This window comes from Hydra vulgaris, chromosome 02 (genome assembly GCF_038396675.1).
Source record: "Hydra vulgaris chromosome 02, alternate assembly HydraT2T_AEP".
Taxonomy (NCBI): Eukaryota; Metazoa; Cnidaria; class Hydrozoa; order Anthoathecata; family Hydridae; genus Hydra; species Hydra vulgaris.
This window is the reverse complement of record NC_088921.1, coordinates 14,426,050-14,445,000: the sequence shown is the minus strand read 5'-3', so window position 1 is coordinate 14,445,000 and position 18,951 is coordinate 14,426,050. Positions and strand designations below refer to the sequence as shown.

The 18,951-nt window shown below is 25.3% G+C and overlaps 1 protein-coding gene across 2 annotated transcripts in view; it reads left to right on the top strand.

The window, feature by feature from the left end:
* The window catches only part of LOC136076754 (NACHT, LRR and PYD domains-containing protein 1a-like), a 47,435-nt gene that overhangs the window by 4,182 nt on the left and 24,302 nt on the right, over positions 1–18,951 (top strand). For both annotated transcript variants that reach the window (XM_065790184.1, XM_065790185.1), the window contains exons 3-4: positions 15,826–15,873; positions 16,518–17,867. In XM_065790184.1, the coding sequence (XP_065646256.1) occupies positions 15,826–15,873; positions 16,518–17,867 (1,398 nt within the window). The remainder of the gene's footprint in view (positions 1–15,825; positions 15,874–16,517; positions 17,868–18,951) is intronic.

Here is an 18,951-nt window from a genome sequence, read left to right as displayed (position 1 = left end):
TTTTTTCCTCTCATCTTCATAGAGTGTTTGCATTTTTATTTTAATTGTATTTGCTGTTCGAATGACATTCGTCATGATCTGTAACAATGTTGAGTGGTCGACAGGTACTGGCAACCCAGCAAACAATGGCTTCCATAATTTCCTTTGATTTATATGCAGAAATTTGTTTATTTATGTTATTTTGTTATTTAATACTGTCATCAGTTGTAAGTTGTTTTGACGAACTCGCTATCTTGCTTTGATTTTTACTAGTAGTTGCAAAAAACACGTGTTTACTGTTCAAATGATACTGAAGCGTTGTAAGACTTCGGTGATATGCAAATTCTTTGGAACAATATTTACAGATAACCAATTTTTTTGACTCATCTTTAAAAATAAAGGCTCCGTTGAGTATAGATCGATTGCTGTTTGAACCCATAATTTAAATTATTAATAAATAAAGTTCATCAGGATATAATATTAAAATTTTGGAAATTTAATAAATTTATTGACAAAACAACAACGTGATCAAAACAACTTCGAAAACAAAAAGTATAAGGTGAGAGAGACATAATTGAGACAAATAAAACAAAATGGTGTCATCATGTGAGTAAACATTGATTAGAATAAAAAAAAGTGGTATAGAAGTTTCTTTTTTGCTCAAAAATTATTTTTTGATGCTAACCAAAATTGAATCGATGTATACAAAAACGTTTTAAGTCATAAAAACTATTTTTAAGTCCGACAACTTTATATATGTATAACACATATATATATCACAAATTTTGATATATATTTTAACAAATCTAATATTTAAAGATGTCAAAAAGCACCCAGATTTTTTTTTTTGAATTCATTAAAGTAATAATTTTAAATTTAATAAGTTTTTTCTTGTTCCCCGAAAAAATAGTTTTTATGACTTAAAACGTTTTTGTATACATCGATTCAATTAGCATCGCCAAAAAAATTTATGATCTAATCTAATCTAATCACCAAAAAAATTTATGAGTGAGGAAATTTAGTCTGCGTTAATTTTTTTAACTTGCGTTAAATTATTAGCGCTTTAACGCGTTTTTTACGCGTTAACTTTGCAAGCCCTAATATATATATATATATATATATATATATATATATATATATATATATATATATATATATATATATATATATATATATATATATATATATATATATATATATATATATATATATATATATATATATATATATATATATATATATATATATATATATATATATATATAAATATATATATATATATATATATATATATATACACATTAAGGTTATGACTTTTTTTCAACTCCATGCTCCTGTACTGTAGTTTGATGAACTTTTATCTAAAAAGCACAAAGTGAACTATTATTGTATGTATATATATATAATAAGTATATATATATAATAATTGTATGTATAGGTTGTATGTATATATATATAATAAGTATATATATATAATAATTGTATGTATAGGTTGTATGTATATATATATATAATAAGTATATATATTTTTTTATAAAAAATTATAAAAAAAAATATATACTTATTAAACTAATTAAAGACAGTTTTTAAGATGCACATACATTGACTGAAAAATATATACTCATTAAAATATTTAACTGAATTTAAATAAATTTTAATAATGACGTCAACAAAAACCGGTTTGTGTAGTTAAAAATTGATATTTTAAAAGGTATGCAAATGATAGTTTATTTCGTGCTTTTTAGGTAAAAGTTCATCAAACTACAGTACAGGAGTATGGGGTTGAAAAAAATCATAATTCTAATGTGTATTTATACATATATGTATGTATGTATATATATATATATATATATATATATATATATATATATATATATATATATATATATATATATATATATTTATATATATATATATATATATATATATATATATATATATATAAATATATGTAAAAATATATATATAAATATAAGTAAATATATATATATATATATAAATATATATAATATAATATATATATATATATATATATATATATATATATATACCTAACTGCTGACCTACACATGTTTGAGGTCGGCAAAAAATTGACGACCTTGTTTCTAGGTTTTGTGGTAAGTCCTTTGTATCAAATAATTTTTGCCGACCTCTAAAAGATTAAGGTCGCCATATTATTGCCAACCTCAATTTCCCTAATTCCGAGGGTTGTATATATATATATATATATATATATATATATATATATATATATATATATATATATATATATATATATATATATATATATATATATATATATATATATATATATATATTAGGGATATGACTTTTTTGCAACCTACTAGGCCTGTATCGTAATTCAATGAACTTTTATGTAAAAAGAACGAATAGATGTTTCATTTTGACATATTTTGAAAAAAGGTCACCCCAAAACCAAAAAATCGAATTTTCAATAGGTACACTTTTGTACAGTAAATGAATATTAAAGGCTGAAGATGTTGTAAGAGTCATACTCCTGTTGTTATTTTATTTATTTATGCAACATGTACTGTGATATAACAAAAAACATTATGTGATATATAATTATACAAGTATTACAAAATTAACAGTATCAAAGCGTCTAGTACAACAATATACATAACTGTCTGTGTCTATAGGCCTACTGTGTTTAGTACATGGGTCACATGATGCTCACGTCTCATAAAGAGTCTAGCGCTTATTACTTAGAATGAATCGAAGTTGCAGTTTGTCTTTCTTTCTTTCTGCAGGAAGCATACAGGTCTTGCATCACCTTGATTGCACGTTCAGCTATCTGATTACTTCGTGGTATGTCGATGGCGGATGGCTCTTTCTTCCAGTGATTTTTGAATGACTGCAATGCCTTTTTGTAAGGCTTCAATACATCAGATAAATTCTTGAAGTCATTGTCATTGTACTTTTGACTACTAAACCAATGTTCTGCCCACTTATATGAAATGAACCTGCAAACCTTCTCCAAATTCTTTCTCGCTTCAGGCATAAGAATGAACGCCAGAATGGCGAGAATGGCTCTTGAGTTCCATCTGGCATTGCTCATATTAGGAATGTTCTGAAAGTGAATCAGAGGGAAGTTTCTTTGTTCTTCATAGAACCTAAACACTCTTGTTAAATGGTACAAAAACTTCATATCGTCTCTCCACCCTGATTTATCAAGAATTTCTACAGTTCCATTCACAAACTTATCCTTCAGTTCATCATACTTATTCAACAGTTCAGACACAAATGGGTATTCAATGTTTGGAGATTTGGTATCACCCCCAAGTTCTTCGTCCATCACCAGACGGAGAATCCTGTCTAGTACGTGATAATGACAACCGATAAATTGTGGTATTGTGACACCCTTTAATTTAAACATACGTTGCAACTTCACAACAACTCCATTTCTCTTCCCAGTATTGACGTTTGTTGTATCAGTAATGATCATCTTAATTGAATTCCACAAATTGTATTCATCAATAAGTTTGGCAATTTTTTCAGCAACAGTTTCAGCTTTGCCATCTTTTAAACGCAGTGCATCAAGTTTCACGTCAGTTCTTTCATTCTGAAGTACAACTACCTGATATTCCTTATCATCTATTCGTTTGCCGTCAAAGTGTAAGGACCACTGTTCCATTTTAAGTTGTTGTATCATTTCTTTTTTTAATTTACCTGCCTCTTTGAATATGGACTTGTAAATTGCTGATTGACTTGGAGTTGGAATATCAATACCTTGTTGTGATAATACATTGCATATTTTAGCAGCTTTCTTTGTGGAAACTCCACTTGATGTAACCATACTTACAGCAAATTTACTTTTGTAGTGCTTTCTAGTTTTTTTCTGAGTGTCCTCATCATCGTCTTTATCACCGTCGTCGTCTTCATCATCTTCACTCTTACTTTTGCAGTTTTCAGATTCAGTACCACTGTCTGTGGTAGACAGGACTTGTGATGTGGAAGGTATTGCTGTTCCAGACTGGACTTTCCTTCTCTTGGAAGGGTGAATGGTTTCTTTACTTGCCACTTGTCCTGTTGAGTACCCCACCTGTCCTTTACTTTCTTTTTGTAGGTGGTATAGACGTTTATCTTCCGAGGATAACCACTGGCCATTCACTTTCGTGATGTCAAATAATGCATTGAGAACATCATATTTTCCACGCTTGACACATTCATCATAGACCTTCAGCACCTTCATAAGCTTTGCTCTTATCACTTGATCAGACACACGTGGAAAATTCAGTTTATTGTCCCACAATTTTGTAATTTCCTTAGAAATTTGGTCTATTCGTTCTTTTCTTCCTTTAACATATGCTCCGAGAAACTGGTATCTTCCTACGATCTGCAATTGAAGTGGTATTCTGGATTTTTCATCGAGTGAATGTTCTTCTACAGCCACGCTTCCTCTTCTTCTGTGTGACTCTTGAAATCTCACCAAATTTTTAGTCCAAGTCTTCTTGTTCTTTGTTACTGTGGTATGACTTTTCTTGTGAGACATCATATAATATTGTTACGACTTTACGGATAGCTGAGCGTAAATATCCGTTTAATAAAGTCGTTTAATTAATAAAATACTTTAACTGTATAGTAATCCAATTATAGTTCGATAATCCAGTCAATGTTGATAACAGTTCGATAATCCAGTCCGTATCCTAACGATAATGCTACAACTACTTATACTTCGTACACTTACAGCGTCTTTAGTTCGCTACAGTAGTTCCTTATTAGCTCAGTTACACGCAGAGTACTTCATAGAACTATTCACATTATCAACACTGAGCTCTGACAGCAGCTCGCTTATATAATTATTTAGAGCTTCCAGAATGTTCTACTAAGTTCTATAATCTTCTACAGTCTGTTACAGTCGTCTATATCACCGTGGTAACACAATGACGTCATCACATAACAATTCCAAGTATTTGCCGGCACACGGCCGTTTTGTTGCCATGGTAACATGTGGCGTTATATTTATAAATTCATAACAAAATAATGAAATAAATAGAATTAAGCTGAGAATTAAGCTTAAGATTAAAACATCGGTCAAAAATGAATGTATAAAAATGGTAAATCAAATTTTTATTTTGGGGGTGACCTTTTTTTGTTGCAGAAAGCTTTTTGGGCCTTTTTTCATGATTTTAGGTAAAAGTTCATCGATTTATGATACAGGAAACATTTTATTTGAAAAACAATTAAAAAGTCATATCCCTAATATATATATATATATTTATTTATTTATTTTTATATATATATATATATACATGTATATATATATATATATATTTATATATATATATATATATATTATATATATATATATATATATATATTATATATATATAGTAGTAGAAAATCACTTAACTAAATTTTTCCATTTGACACTGTGTTTCATCAACAAAGATTCATCAGAAATGAAGTTAAGTGATTTTCTACTAATATATAATTGCTCTGTTCTTTTAAGAACATTGAGCACTCTATTGTGTAGAATACTTTTTAAAGTTGTTTAAATATATATATATATATATATATATATATATATATATATATATATATATATATATAATTCACTTATATATATATATATATATATATATATAATTCACTTATATATATATATATATATATATATATATATATATATATATATATATATATATATATATATATATATATATATATATATATATATATATATATATATATATATATATATATATATATATATATATATATATATATATATATATATAATTCACTTATATATATATATATATATATATATATATATATATATATATATATATATATATATACAGGGTGTTTGCCAGGAAAAAAATTCAAACAGCGTTTTAGCGAAATTGGGAATTTAGGTGCCGCCAAAAAAAAAAAAGGTCATTACATTCTGACATTTAAAAAAGTAGATACAATTTTTTAGAAACAATTAAGTTTCAATAAAAATTTTCTATTTTTGCTGGGTTATTCATAGGAATATATTTTTTTTTATATTTCAAGAATATTTTATAAATGTTTAATTCTAATTATTCAACTTGTTTCATTTTGAGTAATCTTTGTCAGTTTTTATTTTTAAATCGCTTATCTCCTTTGTTTAATATTGTAGAGAGAAAAGAAGAACAAAAGACAATTGTTTGCAATTTTTTTAATGAATGAATTAATAAATTTATTCATTGAAACTTTGATCTATTTTAATTGAGTACATCGCTTTTAAACACAGTTTTAAAAGGTTTAAACGATTAGTTACATATATTGTCTTCTGTTATTTTTATTTTCATTTTTAAATTATAAATGTAAAAAAAATGCTAAATAGTATTTAATTTTTAACAAAACATTTTTGACGATTTCCAAGATCCTCTTGTAACTTTTTAACTTGCTAAAACAACTTTTTAATTAACGACAGTCAATAAAAAACACTATACGTTATACGTAGGAATGCCAGAATTTTATGGCTTTTACGAAGGAAAACACTAGATAAAAATTATTACAGGTTTTTAAAATCCGTAAAATTTTAATTTTCGTAAAATCCAGACGTTGGCAACCCTAATTATATGGAAAGATTTTGAATGTTTCAGTTTTTAAATACTTTAGCATTTTAAAACTAAAAATTTCAAAATTCTTAAAAAAAATTTCTTAACTTCCTTACATAGGTAATCGTATTATTGTTCATCATATTTTATATTACAATTTTTTCATAGATACATTCAAAAGTTAAAAAACTTATTTAAATCGATAGCTTTTAAAGCTTGGTTTCCAATAAGTTGTAGAAATGTCGTACAACAGTTGTACAACAATAATGCTTTATAATGGAAACATTTTCTTGCGTAAGTTGCACAACTTAAGTCGGTTGTACAACAAAATTTATGTTGTAAAACAAAGGTTGCGGAAATAGAATCTCGGCAACAATTGTTGTACAGCATAAGTGCACAACTGTTGCACAACATTTCTACAACTATTGGAAACCAAGCTTAAATAAAAGTTAAATTAAAGTTTCCGAAATTTTAATAACTTTTAATTGAAAAACTTGTTTGGCTTGCCAATTTCCATCAAATATAAAATGCTACTTTAATTTAAATACTCAGTGTAGTTAAGGCGATTTACAAATTATTCGAACTTAAGTATTTGAAATTAGCATGATTTTATAAGCGTATTATGTCCGAACAAAAGCTTTAGATGTTATATTTTTTTTTTTCGCTTCAGGTTTTTTTAATATTTGAAGAAACTTTTTTCTTTTTTATATAATTTTCTAATCCTTTTTACTACCAATAGTAATGAATTTAAAGAATACCATTTCGAAGTCTTTAGATCACTTTCGCTCATCAGCGTTAACTAAATTTAGTTAAAAATCTTTTGAAAAAGTGCCTTAATTTTCTATAGACCCTAGTTCTAATCATTTCTGACCTATATTAGCTTTATATAGTTGTCAAAATACAATATTTCTATCAATTTTTACAAAAAATACAAGAATTCCGACCAAAAAAGAACTTGCAATCAAGAACAAGTGCCAATAAATGATCGGAACAGATCATATTTTTAATCTATGATGTTCATTTTACCTAAAAATCGTGTTTATTTAAAATCTTATTCGAATTTGGACAAGCGATTGAGATTTTAAAAAGATTTAAAAAAAGAAGAATCTACGGTCTGGGTTTTTTCGCTTCAAATATTTATATTTTATGATAACACAAAATTTATCATTTTTTTTTTTTCGTCTTTTCATGATTCACAGACCTGATCATTTAATGGAAATATGTCGTAGTCAACAAAATATCATACAGACGCTATAGTATTTTAAAATGAGGGCATCAACTAAATTTAATCGGTATATTTAAATATCTAGTAAATTAGGTATTTAAGTAAAAAAATATATTTAAATACAAAAACTAATTTTTTTTTTTTTTTCAATATACAGATATACATTAAATATCTACGTAAATTTTGTATTTGTAAATTTAAAAAAAAAAATAATTTTTGTAATTATTGTAAATATGGTTAATAATTAATAATATTATAATATTATTTAATAATCTTCGTTTATGTTTTACGCAAATATAAAATATATAATACGTTTCATTGCACGTTTTATTTTTGATTTTTTTGTTGTTTACTTATTTTACCAAAATTATTAATAAATCTTTTAATATAAAACGTTATTAACTTATTTTAAATTATAATATTTATTAATATGCAAATTTTATTTGTAACTTTCCTAAGATAAACAGCAAGAATATAAATAAAGATTTTTTGAATAACAAAAATAAATTAATGAAATAATTTATTAAACGTATTGAACAATTTTAACTGGAGAATAACTGACGTCAATTAAAAATTAAAAATAATTTTTTTTTTCAACTTTTGATTGAATGATCTTGCTTGTTAATGACGACATGTTTTTTCACATTAAAAAGTTGATCTTAATTCTTAATTCATTTCCTTGTCATGCGTACTAATTGCGTTTTTTACTCGTCTAGCGCAACACTTTAAATCTGAAACTGATTTAATTTTTTTTTTTTACCATGATCTTAAGAACCTTTGGAAATTTTAAACCAAGTGGGAAACCGCGTTATATGCAGTGCCATCAGGCTGGCTAACACCCTGATATATATATATATATATATATATATATATATATATATATATATATATATATATATATATATATATATATATATATATATATATATACATATATACATATATATATATATATATATATATATATTTTTTTTTTTTTTTTTTTTTTTTGTTTTTTCTCGTCCCCAAGGCCCAGAAGGCCACTACAGATGAGGAGGTTACTTAATTGTGGTTATAACCCTCTCTCAACTCTATAACTCCGAAACACGAACCTTGACAAACAAGGCCGCTGCGCGGAAAAACAAGTTAAGCGCAGTACTACCAGGGACGTGGTGGGGATCGAACTCGGAACCTCTCGCTTATGAAGCGAGTGCACTACCGCATATATATATATATATATATATATATATATATATGTATATACATATATATATATATATATATGTATATACATATAAATATATATATATATATATATATATATATATATATATACATATATATACATATATATATATATATATATATATATATATGTATATATATATATATATATATATATATATATATATATATATATATATATATATATATATATATATATATAATTCACTTATATATATATATATATATATATATATATATATATATATATATATATATATATATATATATATATATATATATATATATATATATATATATATATATATATATATATATATATATATATATATATATATATATATATTAGGGTGGGGCATAAAACACCAAAGTCATTAAAAAAAATACCATAATAGTTTTTCTGGTTCCTTTTGATATGTGTATTAAAAAAAAGTAATTTTTTTATGGGTACCCCTATGGTTGGTCCCAGCAGTCCGAAAATTAGAAAATTTATAATTTTTGTAAATAGTAAGGGGGGCAGGGTCACTTACAAATATTTTAGAGATATCTTAAGGGTTATTTTTGTAGCCTGATATATCTATATTTAGATTATGTCTTGTTTTATTGCAAAAGATGATGGAAATGGTCAGCCCTACCCAATAAATAACATGTTTATATTTGGGAGGTAGGGGGGGGAGGGTTAAGTTAAAAAAATCAGTAATTTTTAAAATTTTTATCTTAGTGTAAATAAAAATAATGCAAACAAATATTTCTTGATGAATTAAATGCTTTATTAACAAAATTTATTTAAATGATTTGAAATATATATATTTTAGCACTTTTCAAATGTTCTTACTGGTGGTAAAACAAGTGGACCAAAGACTGAGTTATTTTATAGGCTGAAGGGTAATTGGAAATCGATTCTTGAAAAGAAGATAAATTATGATAACCTAAATAGATTTGACTCAGAAAAAAAAATTATATCTTTTGGAAAAGCAGGTTGATTTATTTGTCTTATTTAGATTAATGTGTTTAATTATAAGTTTTAATAATAAAGTTTCTTGAAATTTAGGCTTCTCAATCATTAACATTACTTCAAAATTGCCTAGATAATGATATATTTCCAAAAAATGACTACCAGTATTTTATACAATTAGCAGTACTTTGGTTAGGTGGCAAAGTAAAAAAATTTAAATTTAGATTTCCAATGGCTTTGCATCATGCCAGGTTTATGGCACAGGGAGTTTATTATTTAACTTATGATCTTCTTCAAACCGCAATTCAGTAACTTATGTCCTAACATAATATCATTGCAAGAGGGAAAGCTGATTTATGAAATTGCTTCATTTACAGCATTATTTTATGTTCCATGGTTTATTAAAGCTCCTATCCCTGCCATAGCACCTTCTTTAGATCTTAAAGATATTAATGAAATGACACAATATGCTGAATTCAGTTTCAAACCAGCAGAAGCCGTACTGAAATCACTTAAAAAGCACAATTGGTATTTAAATGAAAGATTTATGGTTATGTGTCTTGCTGAGAAATGTTTACCTGTAGATCAGCTACAAAAATTAGCTCTTAAATTAGCTCAAACAGCGAAGCCCACCAGTTATAAGATGGGGGAACTGAATTCCTAAATTTTTACTGACAATGAAAAAAAAAATAACTAAAAATATTGAAGATTTTATTGGTCCTGAAAGCTGGTTTTTGTTTGATTTATTAAAAATGACATTACATGAGACAGAATGTCTTAAAATCAGTTCATCAAACTGGGAAAAATTTTCGGGTTACATTAGATTTAAAAATTATGTCACTGGTCTTCTTGTTGTAAATGATAGTGCAGAAGGTACTATTAAACTTGGTCAAGACTTCATTGAAACTTTCAGAAACCAAGATAGCCAAGCTAATTTATTAGTTGTTGCAGATCATCAGCTAAAATTTCAGAAAACAGAAAAAAAATCTTGGTTAAAAACTTTAAAATAATCTTTCTTTAAAAAAATAAATCCAAAGGATAAATTATTTTTTATTTAAAATACATAGGAAAAAATGTATATGCCCCCCCCTACCTCTCAAATATAAACATCATGTATTTTAATGGGTAGGGCTGACCATTTCCTTCATCTTTTGCAATAAAACAAGACATAATCTAAAAATAGATATATCAGGCTACAAAAGTAACCCTTACGATATCCTTAAAATATTTGTAAGTGACCCTGCCCCCCTTATTATTTACAACAATTATAAATTTTCTAATTTTCGGAGTGCTGGGACCAACCATAAGGGTACCCATTAAAAAAAAAAATTACATTTTTTTAATATGTATATCAAAAGGAACCAGAAAAATTATTATGGTATTTTTTTAATGACTTTGGTGTTTTATGCCCCACCCTAATATATATATATATATATATATATATATATATATATATATATATATATATATATATATATATATATATATATATATATATATATATATATATATATATATATATATATTAAATATATATTTATTTATATCTTTTTTGTCACTTAAATGTTTCTGACTAACCATTTTGACTATATATATATATATATATATATATATATATATATATATATATATATATATATACATACATATATAATTATATGAATGGTTATTAAGTAAGTATTTAATTAAGTATTTATTTGTACTTAAGTACAAATTCAACATGTGTTGCAACTGAATTACTCCATACCAAGCTTATTTGAGAGCCTGTGATTAACTTATTATAACCAATGCACAAAATTAGTTTAACTAACTACAATAACTTTATAAAAATACATTTTGAAATACTTTATATAAAAAAAAGTTTGTTTATTTTGCTTTAAGGGCGTTAACAACAATTTACATCAGTTTAAGTCAAATCTTTTTACATAACAACAATTCAAAATTCAATTCAAAAATGCAAAGTTTAATTCAACAATGCAAAAAACAATTCAAAATTGCAAAAGTTATTAAGTTATTAACTCTTTTTTAAAAGTTATTAACTCTTTTTTAGACTTGTTTAACTATGCAAAAATTTATTAACTTTACTATTTTTTGACTTGTATAACAATGCAAAAGTTTATTAAGTTTACTATTTTTTAAATTAATTTAAAAATGCAAAAATTCATTAAGTTTTTTATTTTCCTTACTTATTTAGCAATGCAAAAGTTTATTAATTTTTTTTTTCATTACTCATTTAACAATGTCAAAATTTATTGACATTATTAAATGAGCAATGAAAAGAATTTATTGACATTTGACTCGTTTAACAATGTGAAAGCTTGCTATTTTTTTGACTTTTTTTGCAATGAAAGAATTTATGAAGTTTGCAATTTTTTTTGACTTGTTTAACAATGCAAAACTTGAATAAGTTTGCTTTTTTTTTTCCTTATTTAACAATGCAAAAATTTTTAAGTTTCCTGTTTTTTTGATTTGTTTAACAATGCAAAAGTTAATTAAATTTTTGATTTGCTTAACAATGCGAAAGTTGATTAAGTTTTCTTTTTTTTTTGCCTTGTTTATCAATGCAAAATTTTATTAAGTTAACTGGTTTTTTTTGATTTGTTTAAAAATGGAAAAAATTTTTATTTTTTTGACTTATTCAAAAATTTATTTAGTGTACTCTTTTATTGATTTTTTTTACAATGGAAAAAATTTATTAAGTTTTACTCATTGCAAATGATGCAAAAATTCATTTTACTACTTTTTTATCTTCTTTATATATAATATATGTATATAAATCTAAAAATTAACTCTTTGCTCTCACCTTTGATGTTTAGAGGCTAATTCCAATGCCAAAACACGAGCATGAAAAATTTACACCCAAATTTTGACAAAATTGAGTGGATGCATTTTGATGGACAACAAGACTTACATTAAATGTGATTTTAGTCAACTTCCTGCTGACAAATATTATACTTCAATTGTTGATAGAAGTGTAAGCAACAAGTATAAATACAAACTTGTGGACAAATTTGGCAAAAAATTGCTCTTATGGCAAGCAATTTGTAGTTGTGGAAAAAAAAGAGTAGAGCTTTTGAGATGTCATCAATTTTTACATTGAAAATTTATGTTTAAAGTGCCTTCAAAAGCAACTTTTACCACTCATTCAGTCAAATGCTAGGCCTTATTTGTTTTGGCCCGACTTAGCCTTGTGCCACTGTACTAAAATAAACTTTAGAAAGTTATAAATTGAGGAAGGTTAATTTTGTATCAAAAAAGCTCAATCCACTGAGTTGCCCACAATTTCAGCCCATTAAAAAATATTGGGGTTTTGGCAAAGGGTTTTTGCATAAAACAGGCAAGACTATTAATTCAGTACATAAATTGCTGAAAGCAGGGTTTACCATTATCAAAAAAATGACAATAACAATTGTGCAGAAGTTAATGAGCACCATCACCAGTAATGTTTAGATTATATTTTAGAAATGAAGAAAAATTTATGATAATAAAAGTATATATTTTTTATACTTTTTTTTATATTCATTAATTTCTTAACTTTATATAAAAATTAAAGAAATTTGTAAAAAACAGATGTTTTAAATCTTTTTGAAAAGATTTTCCTTTCTTATTTTTTTTAATCTCATGCTTTAAGAGTGAGCTGAGTTTCACTCTATGAAGTAACGGCTCATTCCTCCCCAAACTGTGCAACTGGAAATATTGCACTAATGAGAAAAAGACGGCTAACATAGAAAATGGCGCCAAGAACCAGTAAAAAATTGGATAATTTTAACACAATTTTGATTGTAATAAATTGGTGGAAGTTTGGCCTATTTTTCTTGGCACATTCTAGCTATATTAAACAATCAGAGTTGATAACTGACTGGAGCCAATGCTGGATTTGATAAAATATAGCAGGGGCAAGTTTGTGACCAGGGCTGCATAAACACTTAGTTTTTTCTCTTTGCACATCAAAAAAACTTTTATCCAGCATTATGTTCTCCTTTTTTATACAACCTACAATTTTTGAAGTCTTCTGTTAACTGTTTCCTCTCTTTTTAATCTATCCTTTATTTTAAAGTAACACATAACTTAATTGCAACCTTGCTTGAAATTGCTTGCAACCTTGTTAGAAGTAATTTAGAGTGTAAAAGTATATTATTACATGCCATTATTTAATAAATTATAAATGTAAGTTAAAAATTTAATATTTAAAGAATTATAAATTTTTTTCTAGCCCTGGATATCAACCCTGCAACCGGGGCCAGGTTTGCAAAAAGTCTCATTTTTAGTCTGGGTCCGGGCTGGGGCCCCGGTCACTTCCTATCTAGCTATGGCATAAATGATTTTCTTCTCTTCTGGCTCACTCCAACTTATCCTCCCAGTTATCAATATTTAAAAAAACAACGGGTAATGATTGAAATAAAAAAAGAATTTTTTTATTCATTTAATATTTTCTTGTCACAAAAAAGTTTTTATACTGCTGTGATTTAGCAAAAGAATGTGTGTTATAGCATTACCATGAAATTAGGTTTATTAAATTTCATTAAAGAAATTATGCTTCAACATTTTAAAATACATTTACATTTAAAAGCTTCATCTTTGTTGTATATGTTTTATAAAAATAAATTGTTAAACCTTTTTTTATTTTTTTATTGCTATAAATTCCTACTTTTTTTTTTTTTGATTGAACCTTTTATCTAACTGCATTTAAATAAAGGTTTCAAAAGTCTTTAACTATATAAAAAAGGCATTTTTGGCTGAAATTTAATGTATTTTTTGTCTTATTATATGCAATAATATAATGGTATAATAGTGTATTATACCATTATATTATTACACGGAAGGAAAAAAATGATTCTTACGCCAACACATACGTCACTTTTAATTACTTTTAACTTTCGTCATTTGCGTGTTGGACGAAAGTCAAAACCATTAATTTAATTACAAATTAATCGTTTTTTAAAAAAACCACAAAAACACAAATTCAATTGACCAGAATGTTTTTAAAAACATTCTGAATGTTTTTAACAATATAAACAATGTTTTTATTTTTATTTTTTTCAATAAAATGTTTTTATTTTTAATTTTTTTAATAAAATATTTTTATTTTTTTTACTGTAAATCATGCGCGGAGTGTTGCTACATCGACTATCTTATAGCCTGACTCGCAAGGGAGTGCTGCTGCATCAACTGACAAATAGCCTGACCCGCAAGGTAGTGCTGCTACATTGACTGAGGGTTTGGTTGGGCCAGGCAGTCTATCAATTAATAAAAAGTTCTGGTCTTGCATTTTAATATTTACTTTTTGTCAACAAAATATGGAAAAAACTTTCGGAAAACATATAAGAGTTCTATATATATATATGTGTGTGTGTGTATATATATATATATATACATATATATATACATATATATATATATATATATATATATATATATATATATATATATATATATATATATATATATATATATATATATATATATATATATATATATATATATATATATATATATATATATATATATATATATATATATATATATATATATATATATATATAATAGTGTATTATAGTGGTGCTTTAGCTTTGTAAACATGGAAATTAAAATGACAAATTAAAGAAACAACAGAAATAATAGATTAACTTTCCACTGGATAGTACCTCATCTAATATTTCTGCACACATCGGCGCCATACATTTTATTTTTTTCTCACTCAATTTCATTATTTTTTAACAGTTAGTTTGTAATTAACGTTATTTTTCTAAAATAACGTTAAATTGTTATAGTAAAAATTCTTACAATAGGTATAACTAATAACTATAGTTTTTATAGAAATGATAAGTATAGTTAACTTTAATAAGTTTATCAAAAGTATTATTCAAATTTACACAACTATCGTTTAGATTCTTTAAATTCATCAGAAATCACTTCCAGATGTAATTTCAATAAAGGTAATTATTAAATTATATTTATTATATTAATGATGATGATGTAATTGTTAATTATGATGATGATGATGATGATGATGATGATGATGATGATGATGATGATGATGATGATGATGATGATGATGATGATGATGATGATGATGATGATGATGATGATGATGATGATGATTACTAAGCGTACTTATTAATTCATTTTATATTAATTCATTTTATATTATATACTTATTAATTCATTTTATATTCCTCAAGAAAAATGAACTTAGTAAAAAAAAGCAGAAAATTATTTATTTACAAATGCATTTAATTTAAACTTTTTTTCCTATTTTTATTAAAAAGCAAAAGAAAACAACAATTAATTTTTAGGCGCTTTTTTTTGAGGTGCCCATACTGCTCCAGCTGTACCAAAATAGGTCTGGGTTTGTCCTAGAATGATTATGATGACAGTGACCTTGATGATGATGATGATGATGATGATGATGTTGATGATGATGATGATGATGATGATGATGATGATGATGATGATGATGATGATGATGATGATGATGATGATGATGATGATGATGATGATGATGATGATGATGATGATGATGATGATGATGATGATGATGATGATGATGATGATGATGATGATGAATTATTGTATTTAGATATATCTGAGATATGCACAGCACTTAAAAGTCATTATCTTACAATTTATGAAAAAATAGATGAAATTCAACCACCATTAAAATCACCTGCATATGTTGATCTAATGCATAAATTTGTTGATCTATGTATCGTTGATGCAGTTAATACTGAAAAAGATATATTTTATAGTGTTGAACGAAAGAAATTTCTTGAAAAGCAAATACGTTATACACCAATTCCATATAGTGAAATATTTATGAAAGAAAAATCTATTACATTAATATCTGGAATAGCTGGTATTGGTAAAACATGGTTGCTTAGAAAATGTTTGCTTGATTGGTCTAACGATCAAATTTGGAAAAATGATAAACTTGTGTTTTATTTGGAATGCAGAAGGCTTAATCAGTATCAAAATATTTCTAATATTAATGAATTACTAAATATTTTCTACAAAAATATTATAAATGATTTCAATATTAGTAATTATCCTGCGCTGTTTATAATTGATGGTTTAGACGAGTTTAAATATTTAAATGAATTATTACATCCAAGTTTAAGTTGTAACTATCCAATTGTTAATGTTTTGACAGAAATTCAAAAATTCAAATATGTAGTTGCTGGTAGAGTTTATGCAATTGATCAATATCAAAATATATCTTCAGAGCATAGTGATAAATTAACCATTCAAATAATGGGATTTAATGAAAATGGAATAAACAATTACATAGAAAATAATGTTTTAGAGGATAAAAAAGATGTTGTGAAAGCAACTTTAAAGGAATCTCCAATTGCAAAGTCCATGTCATCTGTTCCATTTTATTTATCTTCCATGTGTAAGATTATTAGTGACTCAAAAAATGTAGATTTAAATTCTTTTTTAACAATGACAGATTTGTACGCAAATATTTTTTTATACTTTTTGCAAAAACATATCTTTAAAAACAATGAATTGATTTATCAGATAATGGAAAACGATTTCAATAAAAAATATGTTTTAAATATTTGTAAAATTGCATATCAATTGTTTGTTGAAAATAAAGTAATTTTTTCTAAAGAAGAAATTCAAACTTTTGTCATTGATTTTGATGAAAATAAAGACAATTTTTTTGGATTTGTGGAAAGGATTGAAACAAATCGAGGTTATAACTATCAATTTGCACATTTAACAATAATGGAGTTTTGTGCATCTGTATATGCATATAATTATTTAAGTAGTGAAGAGATTATGGCTGATAAAAGGTTGGAGAGTTGTTTATCAATGATTTGCGGATTAACCAATACAAACCAAAATAGTTTATTAAAATTTCTTGTTAATCTGATTCCTTCGAAGCAATCTTCTAAAGAGTCTTTATTTTTGTTTTCTATTTTAGGTAAGTCCTCAATGCTTCGTTGCATTTTTTAAAGTTGTTTTTAATGAAGATACAGGTGTTTAAAGTATATAAATAATATAGAAATTATATTAAAAGTATTTTCTGTTAATAAAATTTGTTTTTCCTAGTTTAATAAATTTAAAATTTCATTAAGAGATTGAATTTATTAAAATCAAAATTTCATCCAACATTATTTAGATAAGTTTTGACATAATTTGTTTTGAGTTTATTTCTCTAAATGATTGACTCTATTCTTTTATATTTAGTATGTTTAACAATATTTGGATTTCTCAAAATAATAGACTGTTCTCTTTTTTGGTATAATCAAATATAATTAGTTTTTCATAATTTATAGTTTTTTAAAAGATTTTTTTTTAGAAATAAAACATTTAAAAATACATAAGTTGTTTGGCACAAGTCTATATCTGCATATATTGTTTTTTAAATATTTTTCTTAAAGTTTGGAATATAAAACAAAGCATGATTAAAATGCTTTTATATTTCATGAATAAAATATTGATTTTCATCTTAACATGAAATAATTTTATAAAGTAACCAATTGCCTCTAAATACAAGTTTAAGACATTCCTTAAACAGCTATTATGTCTTTAAAAGTCAATAAAATTTAAACAGCCTAAAAAAATATGGTAAGGACATATGTTTTAAGCAAATGTCCTAGTTGTTTGTTTTTCAGAAACAAATCTGTAATTTTTTTTTGCTGATATTGCCTCTCACTGAATGTTTATTCCGGTTAGTTATGCCAGGTGCACCTTCTGTAAACTTAATGAAGCTAATGATCTGCTTATCATCAGTTTACAGGGTTCGTACTGTACCTGGAAAACCTGGAAAATTATTTTATTTTGGCTGAAGTCATGGAAAACCTAGAAATTTTAAGGATTTTTTTTTTTAATCATATAGTTAGAGAATTCTGATAGGGAATTTACTCATTTTACAATTAAGCTGTTATGTACTTATTGGTGATTAAAAAATACCCTACAGTGTTTTATAGGATCCCCTGTGATCTCACGTTTTTATATGACCACGCATGTAATGTTTTATTTTTACATTTTGACCGTGGCTTTTC